The 14,619-nt window shown below is 39.1% G+C and overlaps 2 protein-coding genes across 4 annotated transcripts in view; both read left to right on the forward strand.

Annotated features, from left to right (window-relative positions):
* CPNE1 (copine 1) overlaps nucleotides 1-14,619 on the forward strand; it is an 80,329-nt gene that overhangs the window by 10,474 nt on the left and 55,236 nt on the right. The window contains exon 1 of one of the 2 annotated variants that reach the window (XM_073310030.1): nucleotides 54-143. The exons of the other annotated variant lie outside the window; for it this stretch is intronic. The gene's annotated coding sequence lies outside the window, so the exon portion shown is untranslated. Of the gene's footprint in view, nucleotides 1-53; nucleotides 144-14,619 lie in introns of those variants that run through there. 2 annotated transcript variants of the gene reach the window in all.
* The window catches only part of RBM12 (RNA binding motif protein 12), a 40,679-nt gene that overhangs the window by 10,464 nt on the left and 15,596 nt on the right, over nucleotides 1-14,619 (forward strand). For both annotated transcript variants that reach the window (XM_073310023.1, XM_073310021.2), the window contains exon 2: nucleotides 1-14,619. This exon is cut by the window's right edge and continues 15,596 nt beyond it. In XM_073310023.1, coding sequence (XP_073166124.1) covers nucleotides 23-2,662 — 2,640 coding nt within the window. In that variant the 5' untranslated portion in view covers nucleotides 1-22 and the 3' untranslated portion in view covers nucleotides 2,663-14,619.

Genomic DNA, 14,619 nt, shown 5'->3' on the forward strand with positions numbered 1-14,619 from the left:
GTGTGTGTTGTTTCAGCGCAGCATGGCTGTGGTCATCCGCTTGCAAGGTCTCCCGATTGTGGCGGGGACCATGGACATTCGCCACTTCTTCTCTGGATTGACCATTCCTGATGGGGGCGTGCATATTGTAGGGGGTGAACTGGGTGAGGCTTTCATCGTTTTTGCCACTGATGAAGATGCAAGGCTTGGTATGATGCGCACAGGTGGTACCATTAAAGGGTCAAAAGTAACGCTGTTGCTGAGCAGTAAAACTGAAATGCAAAACATGATAGAACTTAGTCGTAGGCGTTTTGAAACTGCCAATTTAGACATGCCGCCAGCTAATGCTAGCAGGTCTGGACCACCGCCTAATTCTGGAATGAGTAGTAGGGTAAACTTACCTACTACAGTACCTAATTTTAACAATCCTTCTCCTAGTGTAGTAACTGCAGCTACTTCTGTGCATGAAAGCAACAAAAACATACCCACATTCTCAACTGCCAGTATGGGAACTGCACCACCAAATCTTGGAGCTACCTTTGGTAGCCCAACGTTTAGCTCAACTATACCTAGCACAGCATCCCCTATGAACACAGTACCACCTCCACCAATTCCTCCTATCCCATCTATGCCATCTTTGCCACCAATGCCTTCTATTCCCCCCATACCTGTCCCGCCTCCTGTACCTACGCTGCCCCCTGTTCCCCCTGTACCACCAATACCCCCTGTTCCTCCTGTACCACCAATGACACCTATGCCTCCCATGTCAGGAATGCCTCCTATGAATCCTCCACCTATAGCACCTTTACCTACTGGAATGAATGGGTCTGGAACAGCAATGAGTATGAACAGTGGCTTGAATCCATTGTTTATGGGTCCTATGAATCCTGTAAATCCTATTCAGATGAATTCTCAAAGTGGTATGAAACCTCATTCTATCAATCCAGATGACTTGTATGTCAGTGTTCATGGAATGCCCTTTTCTGCAACAGAATCTGATGTGAAAGACTTTTTCCATGGGCTCCGTGTGGATGCAGTACATATGCTGAAGGATCACGTAGGCCGAAATAATGGAAATGGACTAGTTAAGTTTTTCTCTCCTCAAGATACTTTTGAAGCACTGAAGCGAAACAGAATGCTGATGATTCAGCGCTATGTTGAAGTTAGTCCTGCAACAGAGAGACAGTGGGTGTCTGCTGGAGGTCATATAACTTTCAAGCAAACCATGGGTCCTACTGGACAAACCCATCCTCCTCCGCAGACGCTTTCTAGGTCCAAATCTCCTAGTGGACAGAAAAGGTCACGGTCAAGATCTCCTCATGAGCAGGGTTTCTGTGTTTATTTGAAAGGTCTTCCCTTTGAATCAGAGAACAAACATGTGATAGATTTCTTTAAAAAGTTAGATATTGTTGAAGACAGTATTTATATAGCTTATGGACCCAATGGGAAAGCAATTGGTGAAGGCTTTGTTGAGTTCAGGAATGAAGCTGACTACAAGGCAGCTTTGTGTCATCATAAACAGTACATAGGGAACCGTTTTATTCAAGTTCATCCCATAACCAAAAAGGGTATGTTAGAAAAGATAGACATGATTCGGAAAAGATTGCAGAACTTCAGCTATGACCAGAGAGAGGTCATGATGAATACTGAGGGAGAAACAGGCCCACCAAAGTTGTGTGCACATATATCAAATATTCCATACAATATTACAAAAATGGAAATCCTTCAGTTTCTAGAGGGACTGTCAGTGGAAGAAAACTCTGTGCAAATTCTTGTTGATAACAATGGGCAAGGTTTAGGACAAGCACTGGTTCAGTTCAAAACAGAAGATGATGCTCGTAAGTCAGAGCGCCTACACCGTAAAAAGCTGAATGGAAGAGATGTTATTTTACGTATTATCACCTTAGAAGAAATGAGAGAAATTGAGAGAAATCCACCATCCCAAGGGAAGAAGTTGCTGAAAATGCCAATGCAAGGGAATGCAGCAATGCCAGGAGTGCAAAATGCTGGTGGTGATGAGCATTCCTTTATGGGTGGTAACTCAAAAGATGCAAATAATGGCCCTCCGTTTAATTTTCCCAGTAATTTTAGTGGGTCTAACACATTTGGTCCCCCTCTTCCACCACCAGGAATGGGTGGCTTTGGTGATTCTAGACCAGGAATGCCTTCAGTTGGAAGTAGTGGTTTACCTGGTGCCGGTATTGATGTCCCAGTTTTTGGGAGTGGTCCTAGTAATCTGAGTGGACCATCAAGTTTTGGAGGGGGACCTCAAAACTTCGGGAATGGGCCTGGTAATTTAGGTGGGCCTCCTAGCTTTGGTAGTGGCCCTCCTGGTATTGCAGGTGGTCTTGGACATTTAAGTGGACCTCCAGGGTTTGGACCTGGACCAGGAAACTTACATATTAGTGGACCCCCTGGTTTTGGAACAGGTTCTGGAAAGCCAGGGCCAACTGTCATTAAAGTGCAAAACATGCCTTTTACGGTATCAGTGGATGAAATTTTGGATTTCTTTTATGGTTACCAAGTGATCCCAGGTTCTGTGTGTTTAAAGTACAATGAAAAAGGTATGCCCACAGGAGAAGCAATGGTTGCATTTGAGTCTCGTGATGAAGCAATGGCAGCTGTTGTTGATCTCAATGACAGACCTATAGGTTCAAGAAAAGTCAAACTTGTTTTAGGGTAGCTGTTCATATAAAATGTTTGTAGAATAGATATTCATAGTGCTGTGATTAATTCATCCAGATTGTTTTTATAGTATTTCCAGGGTAGAACCTGTGGATTGTTTAAATTGCAAACAAATTTGTTTTGATAAGGCAGAGCACTGGTTTAACCATTTACAGAAGAATTACTGCAAGGATAAGTGTGCAGTGAATTTCCCAGTACGGCTGTGTGGAGAAGAGAGACAGATTCTTATTCATCAATAGAAAAAGTTTGCTGAAGCTGAATTGGCCATATAATGCTTATCAAGGAATCTAGATTGGTTTTATGTAGTTTTGGATAAGGGAAGTAGTTATGTATTAAGATGAAGTCAGTGAGTGGGTGCTGTTGCAAGCCACTGTAAAACAAGATAGCTATTCCTAGATTTGGTTAAAAGCTGGCTGAATTTGCTTTGTTACAGGTCAAAGCTTTGTTTAAAATCCTGAATTTACTTTGCAACTGAATGAATTCTCAGTGTACACAGATTAACTGTTTTGTGTATGTACCTTTATTGTTTTTCAAAGGTTCTTGCTGTATGTGAACAGTCAAATTATGCACATTGCTGATGTGTCTACCAAACTAATTCCTATGCATATGAGCAGAACTGTTCTGTAAAATTCAAGCTGTTCTTTGTGGAATAACCTTTAGTTATTTTTATTGTTGCATTTAAAACTGTGCAGAATAAGACTTTTGCCACATAAGTGTAGGTATAACCTCAAATATATTGAGTTGACTGTTTATTTAAAAATGAATTATAAAGTTGATGCCATACAAGCAACAACTAGAAAACACTCATCATTGTTTAAGTAGCTTGATTTGTTAGGATTACATAAATCAGTTGGGATAGGATTTTCAGCACTAGTTTGGATATTTAGTGTTGTAGTTCTCACATCTCTGGAACTTCTCACATGGAATGTCGCATTTAAGAGAACCAAAGGGATTAATATTACTAGAATATTGGAGTCCAGTTAAAGTTTTAAGAATAGTGTAAAACATATGAAAGAAATTTTTGAGATTACCAGTGACTCTGAATATTGTTAGGACACTTCAGAGACTAAATTTTATTTTCCCCAAAAACTTGAATCTACTTTCATTGAGTTATTGTGTATTTTTTTCAATAAAGTTATGTTGTTTAATTCCAATTCAGTAAAGAATTGCCATTTTCTTTACTGTGCAGTAAAGCCTTTAATGGCGAATAGAGAATCAGAAAGCAGTTTTACAGAAGAGTGAAAAATAGAACTCGCAGTTTGTCTACACTTAGCTTATAAAAAATTCAGACTCTTCTCTTGGTCTGAAAATCCCACTGTTCCCTGCAAATCATTGTACTTAAACACAGCAGTCTATAACCTATTCTGTTTGTTGGTTGAAGAAAAATGGTGCCTTTTAGTGTTGCATATCATGGAACACTGAAGTACGTAGCCTGGCATAATTTAGAGGTGCAAGTGGCAACAGTTTTATTCATGTGGTCTATAGGAGAGATTTGAAAGCCTGTGCAACACTACATCCTGAGAGGATTTCACAGTACAGGAATTTTTGGAAGGATTGTATAAAGGTGTACTACAATAAAGAGGTGGTTGCATTACACAGATGCTTTTGTAATTCATGAGTATAATTTTTTTTTGACAGATCACTAGGTGATGCTCTCTGACTTTGGAAAAGTGATGTGATTGTATATACTGTTTAAAATTAAGCCTCCTGTTAATAAAACTGTCTCTGAACATTCATGTTATGCATTTTAACGGTCTTTGGGGATATTGTTTCAACAGCAGATTTTTTTCCTCTTTGAAAGGCTGAAAGTTCTGTTACTGATGTCAGAAAGATGGGATATTTGAATAGGAGACAAAATAAGTCTCAGTTTATTTTTTTCAATTTTGCTCTGTTCTTAAAACAGTACATTTTTATTAAAATTTCATATTATATTGCAGTTATTTGGGTGCTGTTTCTTCATATTTCATACTAGAATAAAAATATTGAAAAGGAAACCCTGCCTTCATTGTTCACAGAATTAATTGAATTAAGAATTTATTAGTATGTGGCTTGCAGAAACTGGTGGTAACTGTATTTCAAGCTTGAATGAATCACAACAAAGCATTTCTTGTTGTGAAATGTAATTAAACTACTGCTATCTGGAATTTGATTCCTTGTATATCTAAGATTTAATACAGTGCTGTGCATCTTGCTCCTCTTGGTATTTGGGTGTGGGATTTTTGGTATACGTTTCAAAATACTCTAGATATTGCTTTCACTGTGAAACATGCTTGTACACATGTTCCTTCAGACTTTCTAACAAGCTGCAGGTTTGTGTTGGAAATCTTTCATTTTCTGATTATTTTTAATTTTCTGTATGGTCTAAAGATTTGTAAAGCTGTTTTATAAGTTGTGCATTTGTAAAAGCTTTAATTCTGTTTACAAAAAAATATGTAAATGTGTTGTATTTGGAAGAGGAACTTTCTGAAGAAGGGTTTGAGTTTTCTTTTCTGCATCTTGCCAAACAGCTGATATGCTCATTGTCCTTTAGTGTAATGGGTTAGTAAATATATCTATGTAAAATATATACTTGTAAGTAAATCTGTGGATTTCTCCATAAATATTAAGAAATCCTATTCTCCTAGAGAGTTTTGAGGTATATTTTGGATAAACACTGTCGTTGTGCACTTTTACAGTAGTTAAATATATTAATTTCTTAAAGCTAGTGTAAAGTATGCATTGGGCTAAAATTAGTTGAAAATATCAGTCATACACCAAGTTGCCATAGCAACTTTTCATGTTAGACAAACTGTCCCAAACTGTTAAAATCAAGGTAATGAAAATTTAGGATACCATTTATCCATAACTTAAACTTCATACAGAAAAAAATCCGAGCTTACAGGTGTCAGGTAGCTAGCAAGAGTAAGAGGTTGGTAGATGATGGTGGCAGCCTAGCAGACGTTAGTAATTAACAGTAGGTGCTGCTTGTCTGTTACATTGGCTAATTTGAAACCGTAAAAACAAGTTATTAGTCGGAAGGGTCTAAATGTCTGTGTCCCTTCAACTTGTAAAATTATCACTCAGAAAAATTTATCATGTGTAAAAATATGGCAGTTAATTAAAAAATATGAATCTTGGGCTTATTAGTAAACAAGTTGAACAGTGTGTAATTATATTTTTATTAACACCTTATTTAAAAAGAGGCTTATAATTGACAGGGAAGAATTGTTGCTAGCAGGTGCCATGATATTAAATCTAAGTTTTTTTTCTGTTTTTAAAGTAGTCTTATTTAATAAACATGTTAAAAAAATAAAGCTGCTGCTTTTAATACTCCAGGAAAGAATGTTTCCTTGCACAACAAATCTTATTTTGGGAAAGCTAAAACTTTTTATTAATAAAGGAATACTGTCATTTAAAAAATCTAAATGTTAGAGATTGGGGTTCTGTTGGTTTTGAAAATTGAAGGTTATGTCCTTTACAGTAAAATAAGAGCAAGAGTATCCTTTTCATAATAGGTTTACACACACAAATGTCCATCCTCAGAGTTTATCCGGAGCAGGGAGGGATATGGGTAAACCAACAAGAGTTTATGCCAGATTACACTGAGCTCTTGAGAGAATTCCACAAATAGATCAAGAGTTTTGCTTTATTTTGACTGCAGTTTAGAACTCACCTGTGTTCTCTTAAGAACACGTGAAAGAAATCTTATCCAATAGCTGTTATGTATATTTCTGTGGGATTTTTTTTGTAGAATAGGGTATGGAGTTCTTAACAAAGAACAAATTCATCTCAGTTACCATAATAAACACTTTTATTAATTCCATATCAATTCTGATTCATTTGGTTTTAAATTCTGTGTTGGAGTTTCCTCTCTAATTTCTTAAAGTTAACGATTGAAGTCCCGAATCAGAGGATTTCACTTTTTTATACAAATCTGGAATTTAGTGTAGGTGGAAGTCTGCAGGCTTTATGTCCTCTGCAGTAAGATTGCTTGATTCTAGTTAATTATTTTTAGTGAGATTCAGTAGCTGGACTAACATCTGGAAAACATTTATATTTAAACTCAAAAGATGCTGTCAAACTGAGATTTTTTTTAAATTGATTTCTTTCTAAAGTATTTGATCATGGTTTAGATAACGTACATGATTTTAAAAACGGGTTTTCTGCTCTCCTGCTCGTTTATTAAAACGGAGCTTTCAGAATGGAAAGTGTGTAAGTCTGAGAACAAACCGCCCCTCTCCCCCCTCCCCTGCAAGCTCCTGCCTGCTGCCTCTTCAGTTTGTTTAGCTGCTACTGGAAAACACTCTTGCAGGGCCTTGAAGAATAGTGATGGGGACCTCATATGCACAGAGCAGTGCTTGATGTCATACTAGTGCATGAAAAGGGAGTACAACTAGCCATCAGCAGAACAGGGAAAGTGACTGTACGCTAAATGGTGTCATGCACAAAGTGAAACTTGAAAACTTTTTTCTAATTATTTCTAGTTATAAGACCTTTCCGTTTTAGGTAGGCACAAAATTGTAAAATAGTTTTCAAGTTATTTCCCTTTAAGGATTTTCCCTCAAAATGAAAACTCTTTATCAGTTGCTAGTATTCTCTCCATAAGTGAGTTTTGTGGCTCTTCTCCTGCACTGTTCCTTCCTGGTGTCTGCTCTGGTGAATGTGCTGTAGCTCCTTTCCATAGAGATGATTTTCCTGACTCAGTAGGTCTCAAGGGTTTATTTTTTCCCCCCAATAGAAAAGGGCCTGAAATTTCCATGTTCTGGGGAATACTTCCCACCCCTGCATCTGGATGTTCTTGTCTCAGGTCTTCCGTCATTTTGAGTCTGAATATTGAATTGTCTGGTAATTATAGTTTTATAAGCTTGCCTCTCCTTTGTTTTAATGCACTTCTCTCTCTCAGTGCTCCAGATTATCTCAACGTATGGTTCATGTGCGTCAAAATGGATGGTTTAGCCTACACCCTTCATTTTCTACATTGGCAAAGTTGTCTCTGCAGGTTCCTGTATATGGTGACCCTCAATTTTTTTTAATGGGCACAGTCCCTGTGGAACAACGTTGTGTACGTTTTTTTCTTTTGCAGGGGGGAGGGGAATGAAACAAGTAGCTACTTCTAGGGACCTTACAGCATCATAGATCTGAACTTAAATTTGCTTGTTTTCTCTGCTTTCAAATTGTGGCATGTCCTCATGTTGTATATGAAATGGTCCTTTGCAAATGTAGTTCCCAGATGTTTCCCAAATGTACTAAAATAAGCTTTGGATCCCAGTAAAAGATGCTTCCTCTTAAGAAGATTGACTTGCACCAACTCAGTTTTTATAACCCTTCAGTTGAATACCCATTTGAAAGTGAAAAGATGGTTTTATGTTTCCCCCTTTGGAAACTTATTTTCCTCATTTCTTATTACCTATAAACTACTGTGGCCTTTCCTCACTTCATCATTTGTATATTAGTTCACTATGGAGTTACTACAGCTCTGGGAATAGGGTTTAATGATTATTCTCCTGGCTGACTCCAAGGCTGTGCAGCACAAAACTCTGCAATGAAGACAGTGGATGAAAAGTACAATTTCTCTAGCCTCTACAATAGAAGATGTGTAGGATCTGACACATAATGCAGTAAATACAGGAATCTTCTCCTACCAAAGTACTCTTGCTTTTCACGCTTTGCCTTTTGGACCTATCACTATAGAATATATATATATAAATGGTGACTTGAAAACTTCATGATACAGCTGTTCTCCACATCAGTAGAAACCCAATATTCAACCAAAATTGAAGGCAGGTTTGGGTGGAAACTGAAAGTACAATCAAAGTCTATGCTAGTTAAAATAAAAACAAGACAAACAAAACTTCTTTGGCTAACTGCGAGAAATTTTGAACTGTTCCCCCCCCCGGCCCCTTCCCATCAAAAATTCATAGTTTTTTGTCTAGCTTTCAGAAACTTAAAAGGCTCTCATTTTGATAATATCTTCTACTTGATCTTTTAACTTTCAATCAGGACTGTTCCATAGTTGCTGAAATTTGTTTCAGAATCTAAGCGTTTATTTAAAAAATGTTTCTAACTCTTGTGGATTGTTTAACTAAAGCAATGTTCCTTGCTTTGAAACAATACATATGAAGGGTGTGCAGTGCCCTTATTCATTTCAGTGGAAGGTTTAACTCTGAAATGTAAAGATGACCACCTAACTGTCTTCATTAGTTCACTGATTATTTTGGTAGAAACATCCAGATATTGTCTCTCATGATACTAATGTGTTCCATTCTATACATTTGAGGTAGGCAAAAGGCACAACTGTGCCCCCTTCTGACAGTCACTACAGTGATATGCACTGGCAATTAAAAAATCTGCTGCTGTACAATGAAAGCTGAATGTCATTAATGCTGTCCCATCATGTTTCTAAAAAGCAGCTATTTAGTTTATTTTCATAACTAATTTAATAAAATCTCCATTTTCAAATATAAGTAAAGCTGTCCTAGAATTTCCAGGCTACCATTCCAGCAGAATTTAGGTTCAGTTTGCCATGGAATAAGTGGAGCCTTTCTTCTAGCACTACATTTACTTAGAGCTTTTCATTTGAGGAGCTTAATGTTTTACTAAGGTTGGGTAAGTACAGTAACTCCGCACTTAACGGTGTAGTTTTGTTCCTGGAAAAATACAACTTTAAGTGAAACGATCTTAAGCGAATCCAATTTCCCCATAAGCATTAATGTAAATGGGGTGTGGGGGGGTGTTCAGGTTCCAGGGAAAAAATATTCACCGGACAAAAGACATATGTGGTTTGACTCTCAGCTGATAACTAGGTAAATGAAAATCCTCTGCCCCAGAGTTCTGGTGAGGGCTTGGGTCAACAACACCCCCACTCCTAGGCCTGCAGAGTCCTCCCCATGTAAGCTCTGCAGGTTTGGGCTCCATATGGGAGCCAGGCAGAGCAGGCAAGCGGCAGCACACAAAGGTTTCAGAGTAACAGCCGTGTTAGTCTGTATTCGCAAAAAGAAAAGGAGTAAGTGGCACCTTAGAGACTAACCAATTTATTTGAGCATAAGCTTTCGTGAGCTACAGCTCACTTCATCACTAGCACACAGAAAGTGACACTGCTGCATCCTTCCCTAGCACCCAATGGGGATGTGTCTGCTAGCCTCTGAGCAGCAGATTACACAAATGCCTGCTCCAGTTAGTGCCTGGGAGACCAGTCGTCTTCTAAGGGAACCAATCTGCCAGGTTGCATGGTATGTTCGGGGGACAGCACAGAGGCACTGGGCATCTAGATCCCTACATAGCTGGAGACAGCCATAGGCTTTCAGGGCCACAGGCACTGACTTTTCAAACTGCCGGGAGGTGCTTGACCCCTGGCTCTACCCCAGGCCCTGCCCTCACCCCACCCCTTCCCCCAACGCCCCACTCCACCTCTTCCAGCCTAGTTCCGCCCCCGAGCATGCCACGTCCTCGCTTATCCCCCCTCCGTCCCAGCCTTCCTGCATGCCATGAAACAGCTGATTGAGGGAGAGGGGAGGCGCTGATCTTTGGGGCCCGTAGGTCTGTGCTGGCGGAGGGCGTTAGAACATTGCACAACTTTAAACAAGCATGTTCTCTAATAGAACATCAACTTAACGAAACAACTTTAACCAGGATGACTTTAAGTGAGGAGTTACTGTATTAAGAGTCTGCTTCAAAAATAAAGCCAGGTGGAGGAGGGTGACTTGAGCTGTTGACGCTTTTTCTCAAGTCAGTGGCAGATTAGGGAATTGAATGCTTTTGTCTTCAAGTTGGTTAAAGGGACACTGTCTGGTCAAGTTTAGTCCCAAATTTAGGCTTTCTTCATGTAAGCTTTACCAAGATTAGTAGAGATGTTAATATATTTTTGTAAAAACATAATAGAATTTTCTTTAAATATAGCCCTGCAGTTTATACAATCTAAATATTGCAGCATTGAGCAAGTAAACGAGAACTAGAAAGCAAAACAAACAAAAGTGAAACACTAGTTAATATAGGTGCTATTTAACATAGTAATCTAAAATGTAAAAGTGTACGCTCTGAAAATCCCACATGGTCTATTTTTCATGAGAGTTCATCATTGGCCTAAATCTGCTTCCATTAAGTAAAGGATAAAATATATTGACTTCAGGGGGAGCAGTTAAGCCATTGCTGAGCACTTTTGAAAATCCTGCCCTGGATGTTGCTTGTTCTTAAAGATTAACACAATTTTGATTTTTTTTTTTTAAAGAATCGTCAACATCATTTCCCCCCTGTTCTGTTTTGTCCCAGGTCAAACACAGTTTGTGTATAAAAAAAATATTGTAGGGAAACTTGCCACACTGACTAGTGTTATATTTAAATAAAAGGACTTTAAAGCATATATCTAAAAGTGTACCTTTTGGAGTTCGTAGAAATGTACCTTTTTTAAATTTAATACCTGAAATTTGGTCCTAATTCCCCTCTCTTTGCTGGAGAACATTGGCACGATCTCTGGCAGATTTGAATGTCACAAACATTTAAACTGAGGAGCAATTCTCTTTACTCACAACTGAGGTAGATGGGCATGCTCATTCTTAAGGAGGGAGAGAGACAATTTGTGACATCACTCTTCATTCCCCTAACAAAGAGGCTGGTTTTTGGAGACTGGGTACTTTTTTGTTAAGATAGCTGTCATTTTTTGCTCTAAGGTCAGAGTTTTCATTTTAGAATAATTTTAAGTCTGTAGTCCTTATGGCTGCGAAGACCACTTCAAACTGAACCAAGAATAGAATTTGTCATTACTAGAAAAGTGCATCTGTTTAACTCAATTGAATTAAACTGATGCAGAAACTGACTTAAATTTATTTAACCTTTGTTTATACAAAGTCAGCAATATACTGATTTGCAAGCAATGCGAGAGAGCTCCAAAAGATGTGAACTGCCCTATTCATCTCAGTGGGGTGATTAATTTTGAAAGTAAGGATATTTCAACAATAATTCTTTCCCTGGTGTCAGAGTGCATGAAAGGAGTAGGGTGAGTGTATCTTGAAGTCCTGCACAGACCGCTGAGTGGGATCTCATTTTAGTGTCTTGAAGGGGTGGAACTCGAGATAGTACGACTTTGTCTCCCTCCTGTTTGGTTCATGAAAGCAAAATGAGGACTGGATATTTCAAACAATTAAAAAAACTATAATTAAGAGCAAAAACAATAGTTGGTTTACGCTTTACCTTCTTGAAACATTAAAGTTGTTATTCCAAATCTTGATGCTCCTTATAATGGAAGAATACAGATATGAGGGGCATACTGGTGGAGAAAAGGCATTGGCATAAGCAGTAATTGCTGTGAAAATACGGTACCTGCCCAGTGTTTTGGCCTGTGGTGTGGCATCTCCTTTCCTGTACCTATACTTTTCATTAATGTGTAGTCCAATGGGTCTCTCTGATCCTTGTTAGTTGCTACTATAGTACCAGTAATAAGCCAAAGATTTTCTACTGTGCAACAACTATATCTTTTGTACCTTTATAAATATTAAACTTTACTCACCCAAACTTAGCTTGATTTTTCTTCCTCAGTGAACACCAAATGAAAAGAAATATGTTCACCATCTTAGAGTTATCAATCAAATGAATTAAACATTTTATATTCATCATAGAATATCAGGGTTGGAAGGGACCTCAGGAGGTCATCTTGTCTAACTTCCTGCTCAAAGCAGGACCAATCCCCAACTTAATCAGGGATATTTAGAAATGTTGGGATATTTCACCTTATTGTGAGACTAGCTAGTATTACTCTAAGTAGATGCAGTGACATGTACTGTTTGTTAGGGCCAAATGGAGCTAAGACCCATCAATAATGTCACAACTAGGTACTATGGTGGCTGTACTGCAGGGTGCAGTACATGCCACTACTGGGGGGATACTCCTATCCCTGCAAAACACCTGCAGTTGAGGGGGAAGAAATTCATTAGAAAATACAGGTTTTCTCTGACAATATGCTGCAGAGAACTGGGCTGTCGGCAGCCATATGCACCTCCTGGAATCCTTGCAGCGTGTGAGCTGTAAGTAGAGGAAGGAGTAGTTAGCACAGGGAGCACTAGCCTTTGGGCTAGCCTGATTCTGAGACAGGAGGGGAGTGGGTTGTGTTGGCAGAGTGTGTGTGTGTGAAGAGTGAATTAGGTGGTAGTTTACTGGTGTCTGGGGGGAGGAGAGGTAAACTGGACAGGGAGAGATTGGAACTAGAAGAGAACAGCAAAGGGGGGAGATGGGTAAATACTGTGTTCTTCCGTCTTGCCCTTTACTATAAAGTGTCCCTTTTTTTCCATTCTGAATGGGGGAGAAGGAAGAAGACAACTTCCCAGTAACCTTTTGTCCTCCACCAAAATTCTTCCCCGTGACCCTTTTCCCTTCCATAGTGTCAGCTTTTCACTTTGAAAATATGATCAACCTACAAGGGGTTGAAGTATGTAGATGGCTATTAGTGAGACACCCTCACTAATTCCATGACTGGGGAGACATCAGAGAACTCCAGTATATCTCAAAATATTCTAAAGGAATGAATTCTGGACCTCTAAAGTCACCTGTCTCAATAATTTTTACTACAGTGCAGGACAGAAGTATGTGGCCAGAATGTCACACCACAGTTAGCGCTTAATAGCAGTTTATCACTGATGTTATTGCCAAGGTTAATCCTCCAGTTGATGGTCTTAATTGGCATCACTACAAATCTTTTGCAGACTGGGTGCTGCTGATGGACCTCATATGAAAGACTCTGTCTTGCGTAAGAAGTCACTAAAATGGTATTCATGCTGTTTTTATAGCATACCCCACTATGAGACAGATGTATGGTCCCATAAGTTCCTGCCCTGAAGCATGTACAGTATAAAGCCATGAATATGGACAATGCAGAACAAACACAGAATGATGTATGATCAACTGGAATGCTTCATTAAAAGGATGGCTTTTTTTTTAAGAGGGTTTATTAAAGAGATGGGGTGTGTTTGGCATACATTTATTTCAGGCTGTTTCAGGCACAAAAGGTGGCATGAAGAATGTGACAGAAATTGTGGGCAGAGAGAATATGGTAAGGGTGAGGGGAGGGATAGTAGGAGTAGAGTTCTTGAAGGGCTTTGTAAATGAAGTGAAGATTCGGTTCCATATGGAAAGAGGGGAAGCCAAACCAGATATTTTAGAAAGTGGGAATGGGAATAGGGAAGCAAGCAAAGGAAGAGCTGCGTTGGGGAAGAGAGCAAGTTGTCGTGGGTAAGGCAGGAAATTGCCAGAGGAGGATTAATATGGCCAAAAAGACTGAAAGGAAGAACACTGGAAATGTAGAACCATCACCAATGGGATTTGTCATGGGTGTGAATGTGATTGGAGAAAAATCCAAGATTGTGAACCTGGGTGACTGTAAGGTTGATGTTAATAGAGAATGGGGAGAGGAAAGAATATCTGATTCCGGCATTGAGTTTAAAGTGGCAGTGATGCTCTCCAGGAGAAGGTATTGGAGATGCACCTACAGGTGCAGGACTGCATAGAAGGTGAGCAGCTGTGGTGCAACAGTGTATTTGTAGTTAGCATCAAGGTAATAGTTGAACACATGGCAGTAGATGAAATCACCTAGACTATAGAAGGAGAAGACGACAGAACACACTATTCTCCTTTCCTGTTTTGAGAGTATAAGAAAGGAGAATAGAGCCTTGGGAAAGAAAAGCAAGAGTAGTCGGAAATATGAGTGCCAAGACACATTTTCTCAGAAGAGCAAGATGTATAGAGGAAAAGCCAGTCGCCTTTATTAAAGGCAGTAAATGATTCCAGAAGAATGAGGACAGAGAAGAGCAGTTATACTTGACCAGTTGGAGGTCAGAAGTAACTTGAGCAACAATGATTTCAGAAGAATGAATTAGGTGAAAGGCAGACTGCAGAGTTGACTAGAGAGAGAAATTTGAAGAGCGACCTCATTCCAAGTTTGCTCAAGCTGTCATTAAACTGCCCCCAATGAGCGGCGGGAGAGCATCTCCTGCT

Source organism: Lepidochelys kempii, chromosome 13 (genome assembly GCF_965140285.1).
Source record: "Lepidochelys kempii isolate rLepKem1 chromosome 13, rLepKem1.hap1, whole genome shotgun sequence".
NCBI classification, from domain to species: Eukaryota; Metazoa; Chordata; order Testudines; family Cheloniidae; genus Lepidochelys; species Lepidochelys kempii.